The 13,348-nt window shown below is 39.7% G+C and overlaps 1 protein-coding gene across 1 annotated transcript in view; it reads right to left on the bottom strand.

Moving 5' to 3' along the window:
• The window catches only part of SRPK1 (SRSF protein kinase 1), an 83,718-nt gene that overhangs the window by 35,547 nt on the left and 34,823 nt on the right, over nt 1–13,348 (bottom strand). Inside the window, 1 exon segment of the mRNA XM_012461594.2 lies at nt 12,019–12,106. Coding sequence (XP_012317017.2) covers nt 12,019–12,106 — 88 coding nt within the window.

The raw sequence follows: 13,348 nt of genomic DNA, 5'->3' as shown, positions 1-13,348 counted from the left end.
GTTATGTATTTTCTTTCAGTATAAAAAGTTATAGAGCTTGAATGAACAAATATATAGCTGCCAATCCTCTAAAATTTCAAAGTCTAATGCAACAGCCAACGAAAGCAATCATGAAACAGAAAATTGTGGGGGGCTGGCTTATCAATATTATTATGTACATTAAAATACTGGTAAAAGAAAAAGTAAAACCTACATATGCAAACAGTGAAAGAAAGCACTAGGCTCATGCTGTTGATTCTATTCATATAAATTAGTTTCTTCCCTAATATCAAAATTAGTGTCCAGGGTAAAAATTTCCACTCTCACAGTTTCAAAGCAAGGAAAAACAAATTCTTCCTTAACTATAGAAGAGATGAATGTACAAGACCTAACCTCAAAAACATAAATGCAAACATTTTTTAAAATAGGAAACTAACTTGCTTTATGCTCTGTAGTTTATAAAACTAAACTTGATTCCAGTGCCACCATGTGTTATCCTTATGTATGAACAACCTGATCGCCCCACACAGTAGGAATACTCTTTGGGTTTAATATTGTGTAGGGCATTACAGGGATTTTGGTAGTATTCTGATGTCTTCCACCACCACTAGCTTCTACATGCAAGTCAAGACATACATATATATAATGTCCTAGTGCTCAGACTTGAAGATTCTCCATTGCAGGAAAACCTGAGTTCCTTGGAAAAATGGCTAAATCCAAGCAGGAAAAATACAAGGTAAACTTGGAACACCCTGCTGAGCCAACAAATAAGAAAACATGTCAAGAAGAAAGAGGAACCATCTTGAAGAGGATGTCACCAGCCAACGTGGAGGCCATTTTAAAGAATAAAGTTATGAGTTAATATATCAATTAAAAACAGAACAAGTCCATACTGATCCAAAAGTGTGGAGGAAGAGAAACATTTTTTTGGGACGGAGTCTCGCTCTGTCGCCCAGGTTGGAGTGCAGTGGTGTGATCTCAGCTCACCGAAACCTCTGCCTCCCGGGTTCAAGCGATTCTCCTGCCTCAGCCTCCTGAGTAGCTGGGATTACAGGCGCATGCCACCATGCCCAGTTAATTTTTTTTCTATTTTTAGTAGAGAAGGGGTTTCACCATGTTGGTCAGACTGTTCTCGAACTCCCGACCTCAGGTGATCCACCTGCCTCAGCATCCCAAAGTCCTGGGATTACAGGCATGAGCCATCACGCCCAGCTGAGAAACATCTTCTTTAGAGAAGAAAGCCAAGTAATAAATATATAGGGTATTACAGAAATATCACCAATTTACAATCACTATAGTATACTATTACTGATTCAGGTAGGAATCAGTGAATACTAAAACGACTACGTGAAAGACTGTTGGGAAAAGGGATTTTCACAGTGCCAAAATATCATTCCACAGACTGCTTATTAATTACAAAAAGAATAAAATACCTTTACAACTATCTGGAAGGTACTGCCTTAACCAAGTGATCAAACTTATTACCACCAATGATAAGCATAAATTCATATCAAGTGCCTTCTAATGCAATATACTGAGAAAACTAAAACATAATCCATGTAGTATGCTTGACAAACATGGTTAACTTGAATTTAATCATGAGGGAACAGTCAAACAAATCCAAACTAAGATGGCATAAAACAACTAGCCTGGATTCAAAAAAAAAAAAAAAGTCAATGTCATAAATGTTCCAAATTACTTAAGATTAAAGGTACGTGACAACCTTAAACAGAGATCAAAAGTACAATAAGACAGCATCTCAAACTGACAAATGAATAAAATAGAATAAAGAAAAAAATAAACATCACCAAATGTTTAAGTGAGGTTGTGGAACAACTAGAACTCTCGTATTATGCTAGTAGAAGTCTAAAATGGTACAAATGCTTTGGAAAACTGCTCGGCAAATTCTATTTTTTTTTTTTTTTTGAGATGGAGTCTCACTCTGTTCCCCGGGCTGCAGTGCAGTGGCGCAACTCAGCTCACTGCAATCTTCACCTCCCTGTTCAACCAATTCTCTACCTCAGCCTCCCAAGTAGCTGGGATTACAGGCGCCTGCCACCATGCCCAGCTAATTTTTGTATTTTTTAGTAGAGACAGGGTTTCACCATCTTGGCCAGGCTGATCTTGAACTCCTGACCTCGTGATCTAATTTTTTGTATTTTTGTATTACAGGTATGAGCCACCACGTCCAGCAGCAAATTCTTATATATAAAACCCATGAAAGGCCGGGCATGGTGGCTCGTGCCTGTAATCCTGGCAGTTTGGAAGGCCAATACAGGTGGACCTCTTGAGCCCAGGAGTTTGAGACCAGCCTGGTCAACACGGTGAAACCCCATCACTACAAAAATAGCCAAAAATTAGCCAAGTATGGTGGTGTGTGCCTGTGGTCCCTGCTACTCAGGAGGCTAAGGTGAGGGGAACACCTAAACCCAGGAGGTCAAGGCTGCAGTGAGCCAAGATCGTGCCACTGCACTCCAGCCTGAGTGACAGAGACCCCATCTCAAAAACAAAATGCAACACAACAAACAAACAAAAAACTCCAGCACCTATCAAGTTTTCTGCTTTAGCCAAAATGAAGTGACAGGGACTGAATTTATCTTATTGAGAAAACAATACCCAAAACAGACCAAATTCAAAAACAGCAGAAGATTGTGGACATCAGGCAACATGTACAGTGATCCCTGAAAAAAAGGAACAAGAGCTGAAACCTGGGAATGCCCCATCTTATTGCCTTGAGACTTCCCAGGTAGACTCTACAAGATGAATCAATGGGAGGTAAGCGTCTTGGGGAGACCAAGGCAGCTATAATCCAGTGAACAAGGTACTAGAGAGGAGAGAGGTGCAGAAAGAGAGAAATTTGGAGATTTGCAGAGGGGGCCCCCTCAAGGATACGGCAAAGCACATAAGTATGAGGAAACGAGCAGAGGCAGAGAAGAAAAAAAATCTTAAAGGATTAGAGAGAACAATGCCCAGCATTTGCATAGGGCTTGGCAAAAGTGCCTGCTCCCAGCAAAGAGACTAGAAAAATTAAGTCACAGGGTATTGGGTATGATATATTTGGGAAAGTCTTGCCTCAACAGAGGGAATGATTAGCCCTGGACTGAGCAATGCTTTGGATACATATAAAAGGACAAAACACTTTCCAAGTAACATAACAGCATCCCAGAACAAGGCTCAAGAAGATTTATAGAAACACAAAACATCAAGCAGTCAACAAGGTAAAACTTAACAATGTGATTACCAGGCAATAAAACATATCTGAAATTAAAATACTCAATCATATGAAACTGACTCAGAACCATCACAGATGTTAGAATTAGACAAGGACATTAAATAGTTATTACAGCTGTATTCCATATGTTCAAAAAATTAAGTGGAGACATGAAAGGTATTTGTTAAAGGACTGAAAATGAACTTACAGAGACAAAAAGTGCAATGTGAGATAAAAACACACTGGATGGAATAAATGGCAGATTAAATATTACAGAATAAAAAGATTAGTGAACTTGATGGCACAGCAACAGAATTAGTCCAAAACGAAAACAGTTTGGAAAAATAATCCAAACAAATCCACACATCCACAAAAGAATAAGCTGTGGGGGCAACTCTAGTGGCCCCCAAAAAGGGAAGAGAGGAAGGAGGTGAAAGCATGGCTTTTTGCAATGAATCAACAAATTACAAAGGTAAAGATACACCCAGTAGCAAAGTATACCTCTAAGTGCTTAGATTCTGGATGTCATTTCCCAGCGAAAGGAATTAGGGCTTCTTAGAGAAAAACTGATTCTAGATTTAAGACAGGAAACTCACAAGGTGAGCCTAGAACATCTTGATGCCAGGTAATAAACTGCCAAAATCTCATATGGATCCTGACTCAAGTAAGAATCATAAACTAGAAAAGATTCTAAGATGGTGGAGTAGGAAGCCACCAGAAATCTGTTTCCCCACCTAGACAACCAATGCAGTGGCAGAATCTGTCTGATGTGATTATTTAGAAACTCTGGAGTCTATTGAAGGCTCACAACTTTTAGGAGAAGAGGCTTAGACAATAAATTATTGTAAATTTTGGTCAATTTCAGCTCTTAGCACAGTGGCACCCACCTATCCCCTAATCCTGTAGTAAGTAGCCCTGCCCAGTTTGTTGGAGCCAGAGTGGGTAAAAAGGATCCTATCCTAAGTATCACAGAGGCAGATGGCCGTTTCTGTACCTCCCCTCCATTGTTTGAAACCCCTCCTCTGGCTGAAGTCATGTTGCAAGGATTTAAAAGGCCAGTGCCCATTTCCTCTCCTTAATTTCTTTCTTTTTCCCCTTTGGGAGCCAGACATTAAGACCAGGATGTTCATGGCCAGGTGTGGTGGCTCACGCCCGTAATCCCAACACTTTAGGAGGCCAAGGTGGGCAGATCAGTTGAGGCCAGGAGTTTGAGACTAGCCTGGTCAACATGGTGAAACGTCGTCTCTACTAAAAATACAAAAATTAGCTGGGCATGGTGGTGTGCACCTGTAATCCTAGCTACACAGGGGGTTGATGCAGGAGAATCGCTTGAACCCAGGAAGTGGAGGTTGCAGTGAGCCGAGATTGTGCCAAAGCACTCCAGCCTGGGTGATAAAGCGAGACTCTGTCTCTAAATAAATAAATAAATAAATAGCCTAGGACATTCAAAAGCACGGCATATAGAGGGAAAATCAGAAAGTGACTGTGCATGCCCAAGGAAAGATGCAGACTGAGCAAAGGCCTTTGGTTTACATCTCAGGCTGATGCTTGGAAGAGACAGCCCTACAAAAGAAAAACAAAAACAAAAACAACACAGCGCCAAAGTGGCCCATGCATGTAATCCCAGCACTTTGGGAGGCTGAGGCAGGATGACTGCTTGAGCCCAGGGGTTTGAGACCAGCCTGGGCAACATAGAAAGACCCCATCTCTACAAAAACATTGTAAAATTAGCACAGGCATGGTGGCATACAACTATAGTCTCAGCTATTTGAAAGGCTGAGGCAGGAGGATCGCTAGATTCTAGGAGGTCAAGGCTACAGTAAGCCATGACTGTGCCACTGTACTCCAGCCTTGGCAGGAGAGAGATCTTGTCTCAAAAATAGATAAATAAATAAATAAATACCCCAGCAAATCTTGAGGACACGGCCAAATCTGATTTCCAGAGTTACCATATTAGATTAAAATGTCCAGTTTTCAACAGAAAATCATAAGGCACATTAAGAAATAGTTAAGTACAGCATATTCAAATGACAAAAATAAATCAACAGACACAGTCTCTTAAAAAGATTTGATGAGGCCGGGCGCAGTGGCTCAAGCCTGTAATCCCAGCACTTTGGGAGGCCGAGGCGGGTGGATCACGAGGTCAAGAGATCGAGACCATCCTGGTCAACATGGTGAAACCCCGTCTCTACTAATACAAAAAATTAGTTGGGCATGGTGGTGCATGCCTGTAATCCCAGCTACTCAGGAGGCTGAGGCAGGAAAATTGCCTCAACCCAGGAGGCGGAGGTTGCGGTGAGCCGAGATCGCGCCATTGCACTCCAGCCTGGGTAACGAGCGAAACTCCGTCTCAAAAAAAAAAAAAACAGGCTTGATGCAGATCTACTAGATAAAGACTTTAAAACAAATGTCTTAAAGATGCTCAGGCCAGGTGTGGTGGCTCATTCCTGTAACCCTATCACTTTGGGAGGCCAAAGCAGTAGGACTGCTTGAACCCAGGAGTTCCAGACCAATCTGGGCAACACAGTGAGACTCCACCTCTACAAAAAGTTTAAAAATTAGCTGGGTGTAGTGGCATGCACCTGTAGTCTGGAGGCTTAGGCAAGTGAAGCGCTTGAGTCTGGGTAGTTGCGGCTGATGTGAGCTGTGTTCACACTACCACATTCCAGCCTGGGTGATAGAGCAAGACCTTGTCTCGGAAAAAAAAAAAAAGGCTCAAAGAACAAAAGGAAGATGTGGAGAAAGTCAAGAAAACAATATATAAACAAAATGGAAATATTAATAAAGATTAAAAAAAGCTAAAAAGAAACCAAAGGAATTCTTGCTGAAAAGTACAATAACAGAAACGAAAAATTCACTAGAGGGATTCAAAGGCAGATCTGGGCAGACAGGAGAAAGAATCAGCAAATCTGAAGTTAGGATGATGGAAATTATTAAGTCTGAGGAATAGAAAGAAAAAAAATTGAAGAGAAGAGGCTTAAGGGACCTGCAGGACACCATTGAGTAGGCCAAATATACACTGTGGCAGTCCCAGTAGAAGAACAGAGGAAGAGGCCGGGCGTGGTAGCTCACGCCTGTAATCCTAGCATTTTGGGAGGCCAAGGCAGGCAGATCACTTGAGGTCAGGAGTTCAAGACCAGCCTGGCCAACATGGTGAAACCCCATCTCTACTGAAATACAAAAATTAGCTGGGTGTGGTGATGAGTGCCAGTAATCCCAGTTACTTGGGAGGCTGAGGCAGGAGAACTGCTTGAACCCAGGAGGCAGAGATTGCAGTGAGCTGAGATTGTGCCACTACATTCTAGCCTGGGTAACAGAATGAGACTCCATCTCAAAAAAAAAAAGAAAGAAAGAAGGGCCAGAGAGAATATTTGAAAAAACAATGAAAAACTCAAATTTGATGAAAGACATGAATCCAAAAAGCTCAATGAGCATCAAGTAAGATGAACTCGAAGAGACCCACACCCAGACACACTATAATCAAACTTCTGAAAGGTAAAAGAGAGAATCTTGAAAGCATCAAGAAGAATAACTCTTCACATCAGCAATTTCTCATCAGAAATTTTGGAGGCTAGAAAGCAGTGAGCCAACATATTTGAAATACTAAAAGAAAAATAATGTCAACCAAGAATCCTATATTAAGCAAAACATTATTTCAAAAGTGAGAGAAAAATTAAGACATCTCATGTAAACAGAAGCTAAATGAGTTCATTACCAGTAGATGTGCCCTGTAAGAAATGGTCAAGGGAGTCCTATAAGGTGAAATGAAAAGACACTAAACAATAGCACAAAGCCATCCATACGAAGAAATAAAGATAACAAATAAGGTAAATACTTGAGCAATTATACAAGTTAATATTACTGTAACAACGGTTAACTCCTTTTTGTTTTCTACATGATTTTAAAAACTAATATCAAAAAATTATTATTAGTCTAAAAGCTAGTATGATTTTAACTTTGGTTTGACAGAATGGATTAAAAAAATTGATACAACTATATGCTGTCTACAAGAGACTCACTTTAGATCCAAAGACACAAACAGATTAAAAGTGAAAGTTGAAAAAAAGATTCCATGTAAATAGCAGCCAAAAGAAATCAAGGGTGGCTATACTAACAGACAAAACAGACTTTAAATCAACAAAAGTTACAAGAGATAAAGAAGGACATTATATATATTAATAAAAGTTCAATATGCCACCAAGAAGATAAAACAATTGGACATTTGCATACCTATTAAAAGACCACCAAACAATATAAAACAAAAATTGACAGAATTAAAGGGAGAAATAGTTCTACAATAATAGCTGGAGATTTTAATCCCACACTCTCAATAATGTATAGAACAAGCAGATAGAAGATAAGCAAGGAAATAGAGGACTTGACACAATAAACCAATGCCATCTAATAGACATTTAACAGGTACAGAGTTTCAGTTTTACAAGATGAAAAGTTATGAAGATGGATGGTGGTAATGACTGCATAATTTGATGTTATGTGTATTTTACAACAAAAAAAAGTAACCAATGAGGAATAAGAAGAAGGACAACAACAACCAGTAGTAGTCGTTGTCGTAGTAGTAAACAAAAAGAAAATAAAGCACAAGACATTTGGCAACTGAAAAAATGACTATAGAAACTTGTGACTAAGAAATTGGTCCCAAGTTGTTTGGTGTAATAATCGTATTGAGGTTATCTTGTTATTTAATGAATCTGTTTTTCTTGTCAGAGATGACATCTTGTTTTGCCACACACGGTGGAGTGCAGTGGCACTACCACAGCTCACTGCAGCCTCAAACTCCCGGGCTCAACTGACACTGCTGCCTCACCTTCCCACATACATGCCTCCCATGCTTGGCTAGTTTTATTCCTGTAGAGACAGGGTCCTGCTATGTTGCCCGGGCTGCTCTTGAACACCTCAGCTTCCCAAAGTGCTGGGATTACAGGCAAGAGCCACAGCACCTGGCTAGGTTATATTTTAAGAGTCCTTGTCTTTTAAAAATACATTCTAAAACAATTTTGAATAAAATGTTTAAGATTCGCTACAGAATTATCAGGAGGTACAGACAAAACAAGATTGGCTATAAGTTGATAACTCCTGAAATGGGTAATGGATCTGTGGGGATTCATTAAATTATTTCTACTTCTTTACGATGATTCTGCTAAGACATTCTTTTTTCCCCCTGAGACAGAGTCTTGCTCTGTCGCGCTGGCTGGAGTGCAGTGAGTAGCATGATCTCAGCTCATTGCAACTTCCGCCTCCAGGGTTCAAGCAATTCTCCTGCCTCAGCCTCCTGAGTAGCTGAGATTACAGGTGCCTGCCACCATGCCCAGCTAATTTTTGCATTTTTAGTAGAGATGGGGTTTCACCATGTTGGCCAAGCTGGTCTCAAACTCCTGACCTCATGATCCTCCCACCTTGGCCTCCCAAAGTGCTGAGATTATAGGTGTAAGCCACCATGCCTGGCCAACAAATTTTTTTAAAAAAGCAATTAAATAGGCTAGGGAGGGTGAGACAGGAGAATCACCTGAACCCGGGAGGTGGAGGTTGCAGTGACCTGAGATTGCGCCATCCACTCCAGCATGGGCAACAAGAGCAAAACTGTGTCTCCAAAAAAAAAAAGCAAATAAAAAAATTTATCAAAACAAGATTTAAAATGCATATTGCTCAAAAAGACTAAACATAAAATAGAACTGTAAAGCTATTCTCTTTTGATTCTAGCTTTGATCTGCTTAATTTTCATTTGTTGAGAGAAGTATTATAATTTGAGAATGTTGTTTTAATTTGTAAGCAGTGATATTAAAATGGCCAAACATATAGCAGCTTAAAAAAAAAATTGGTAGAACATCATAATCAATTGGTAAAAAAAGATGAGCCAAATAATTTCAATGAAAGAAAGCTAACGAGTAGCAAACAGAAGGAGCACTGATAATTGAAATCAAAAGATTATATTTTAAAAAAAGAAATCTCTTGGGGAGAGTATAAAGAAAATAACAAAATGCTGAAAATAAAAGACTTACATTATTGAGTAAGCACAGTTAGGGCACATTATGAATAAGAGGAGCTAGCAAAAAAGAGAGTATATAGCATGAAAAAAAATGTATCCTAAAGACATAGGAGGTCATATAGGTAGACAATAATGACTGGCTAATGTCAACATTATATAAAGAGATCTGCCTCCCTTCTTAATCATTCTTTTCCCCTCACCCTCCATGGAAGTAGAGTGAGCCAGTTTATATGGAATTCTATAAGAACTTTCTAGTTCAGGGTCCTTTGTATTTTAACATAAGAAAGGATAGCGGTCCAGAGAAAAAAATGCCTGAACACATACACACACAAATGTGAATGTACAACTCTGTGTGGGTATGTTATGTTGTGAAAATAGGTAGGGGCAGGAGAATGACGTGAGCCATTACTAACCCTTAGCATAATGTTCTGAGTTATATCCTTTCAATCTCTAATAGTAGCAAATAATGCAGTAGCAAAGACAGCTGGGAGATAAGGATAAAGAAAGACAGGAAACAACAGCTAAGAACAAAGGGAGAAAAGAATAAAATAGGGAATCAATGGACAGAAGCTACCCAGAAACCCACCTAGCAATGTCTGAAAAATATCTTGGAACTTGAAATTCAAACCTACTAAGATATTTCAAAAGTTAAAAAACCTTTGCTTAGTTAGGGTGAAATAAAGGTACTCAGCGTTACTGGGGAGAGAGTTCTATAGTTTTACTTGGAACTTTTGCAAATTAGTAAAGAAATCTGGCACAATGATAAACATTACAAGATTAAATAACAGAAAAAAACAGATATAGCCATCACGACATCCTGTACAGGTTTTAAAAAATTTCTTGGTTAGACTTAATTCTTTGAACACAAACACACACACACACACACACACACACACACACAGAGAGAGAGAGAGAGAGAGAGAGAGAGAGAGAGAGAGAGAGAACACGCCATCTACAAAGTGACCACAGTAGGCACAAGATACTGTTTTAAGATGGCTGCAGCAATTTTCCTTAGACATCTGGGGGATCTGTGGTTTGTATGGAAATGACTCAGACAGAATTAACTTCAAAACAATAGATAGTCTTTTCACATTATCACCTGTTCCCTCTCCTTTCCCATCCCTTCTTCCTGCTTCTCTGTTCAAATCTCTACCCATAGTCTACATGAAACTAGTCATACGTAATCCTGTCTCCTTTAAATAAAAAGTATCAACGGCAACTAGGAATGTGCTTTGTAAGAAGCTAAACATGCATGGAAAGTAAAATGACATATAAAATGTCTTTATACATTTTTTTCTTTTTTTTGAGATGGAGTTTCGCTCTTGTTACCCAGGCTGGAGTGCAATGGCGCGATCTCGGCTCACCGCAACCTCCGACTCCCGGGTTCAAGCAATTCTCCTGCCTCAGGGACCTCCCGAGTAGCTGGGACTACAGGCGTGCGCCACCACGCCCAGCTAATTTTTGTATTTTTAGTAGAGACGGGGTTTCACCATGTTGACCAGGATGGTCTCGATCTCTTGACCTCGTGATCCACCCGCCTTGGCCTCCCAAAGTGCTGGGATTACAGGCGTGAGCCACCGCACCCGGCCATTTTTTTTTTTTTTTTTTTTTTTGAGACAGAGTCTCGCTCTATCACCAGGCTGGAGTGCAGTGGCGCGATCCCGGCTCACTGCAACTTCCGTTTTCTGGTTTCAAGCAATTCTCCTGCCTCAGCCTCCCGAGTAGCTGGGACTACAGGCACGCACCACCACGCCCAGCTAATTTTTTGTACTTTTAGTAGAGACGGGGTTTCACCATGTTGGCCAGGATGGTATACATCTTTAAAATAGCTTATAAATAGGTAATTTTAGATTCTCCAATCTAAGTAAGATTCCACTTCATCTTTTACTGAAAAATCTGATTGACTGTTAGAAGCATAGCTGTTGCAATAACCTTTTTTTTTTTTTTAAACTGTGGTTCAGAAGAAGCAATGATCTTTCAATTAGCTCACTGCAAGTCATTTTGATAGTAACCTGTGAAGAAAATCAGCTAAGGTTCCTTCCAATTCTACAATTCTAAAAATCCAGATAAAAACATTAAACAAGTCAGTTTTTTCATTCTAACAGCACGTGAACAATCACACCCTTTTAGACTCTAAACATGCATTCACAGCCTCTTCAAAGTTGAGGCCTAATATAATAAATACAATCATACCTTAAATTCTTGTTTATCCAGTGTTTTTCTTGGGACAGAGTCTGGCTCTGTTGCCCAGGCTGGAATGCAGTGGGCACGATCTCGGCTCACTGCAACCTCTGCCTCCCAGGTTCAAGCGATTCTCCTGCCTTAGCCTCCCCAGCAGTTGGGATTACAGGCACCTGCCACCACGCCCAGATAACTTTTTTTTTTTTTTTTGAGATGTTGGTCAGGCTGGTCTTGAACTCCTGACCTCAGGTGATCCACCCACCTTGGCCTCCCAGTGCTGGGATTACAGGCATGAGCCACTGTGTCCCGCTTACCCAGTATTTTTCAATTACTTCCCTTAAAGTTTCTGCGCTAATTGACAAAGATTATAGAATCTTTACTTAGTGATACAAGGTTATTTTCTAAAGGTTTGACTTCGGTTTAATTTGCCTAAAAGGGAAAAAAGCTTAAAGCAATATCCTGAAAAGTCATACCACACAAAATTAGACATAATTCAGATCTGTGTTCAGAAGTGTACAATGAAAGAGGTAATTTTATTATCATTTGCCTTGAGAAAAGACACCACGACCATCTACACAACATATCTAGTTCCTTTCTTTGGGATTTGGATGGTTTATTCTCAAATATATTTTTAAAAGGATACGTGTTCCATTAACTCCTGATATTTTAAAGTCATCTAGTAGTTGAACAACCATTTCTCTATTTGGATCATTAGGGTCTGAATTGCGAACCTGCAGTGGGGAAGAGACGGTATTTAGCAAAAGGTAAAGCATGGAAATAAGCCAAATAGTAGGGGAAGAATACTTACAGTAAATTAACTCCAAGAAAGAGCTCACATAAATCTATTTTTAAAACATACTAAAATTTCAATAGCTTTAATGGAGAAAAACTTAAAACAGTCAATTCATAAGAGAAAATACAACCAACAGGAACTGTTTTTCTTTTTTGTTTTTTGAGATGGAGTTTCGCTCTTGTTACCCAGGCTGGAGTGCAATGGTGCGATCTCGGCTCACCGTAACCTCCGCCTCCTGGCTTCAGTCAATTCTCCTGCCTCAGCCTCCTGAGTAGCTGGGATTACAGTCACGCGCCACCATGCCCAGCTAATTTTTTTGTATTTTTAGTAGAGACGGGGTTTCACCATGTTGACCAGGATGGTCTCAATTTCTTGACCTCGTGATCCAACCGCCTTGGCCTCCCAAAATGCTGGGATTACAGGCGTGAGCCACTGTGCCCGGCCAGGAACTGTTTTTCTAATTCAACTATTTTCCTTCCTGATACCAATCAAAGTGTGGTCTCCAAGTTATCTGCTGATTACCAGGTTATGAGGAACTAAGAAGCTTTTACAGGATGCAAATCAACCACAGCACTAACCAGTTTTTTCCAGCTGACTTTTTTTTTTTTCAAGGAAAAACTTTCTCAATGAAGAAAACAGCAAGGTTCCTTATCTTGTCACAAACGGACATTATGAAAAGTATTGTCTTAAGCCAGGTGCAGTGGCTTGTGCCTGTAACTCCAGCTACTCTGGAGGATAAGACAAGAAGATCACTTGAGGCCAGGAGTTTGAAAAAAAAAAAAAGTACTGCAATAGAAATCTCCTGGTGCAACATTCTCACTCTATGAACAAAAAAAAACCAGAAAGAAAAAAATGGTAACATGGAGGACATACCAGGGTAAAGGCAAACTAAACCCAGGTTTTCTAATCTGAGTTTAAGTTCCTTCTACTACATTGGCATGTTCCTAATTTAAAACACAACTAAAAATACATTTTTTATAAAATTTATCTCAGTTTCCAGGTATAAATAGAATCAGCAAAATACAGTATTTTTACATTATGTATTCCATAACATATTTGAAAACAAAACAAAAAAGATGCTATACATTTATTTACATAATTTTCCTTTTAACCACAGCAGGAAAGAAGAACATTATGACAGTGCTATGTGGCCTATAAAACACACTCAGTGAATATTTTT

This window comes from Aotus nancymaae, unplaced genomic scaffold (genome assembly GCF_030222135.1).
Source record: "Aotus nancymaae isolate 86718 unplaced genomic scaffold, 86718_ANA_hifiasm-v0.15.2.pri h1tg000040l, whole genome shotgun sequence".
NCBI classification, from domain to species: Eukaryota; Metazoa; Chordata; class Mammalia; order Primates; family Aotidae; genus Aotus; species Aotus nancymaae.
Note: the sequence above shows the minus strand (reverse complement) of the source record. Positions and strands in the feature narration are given on the sequence as shown.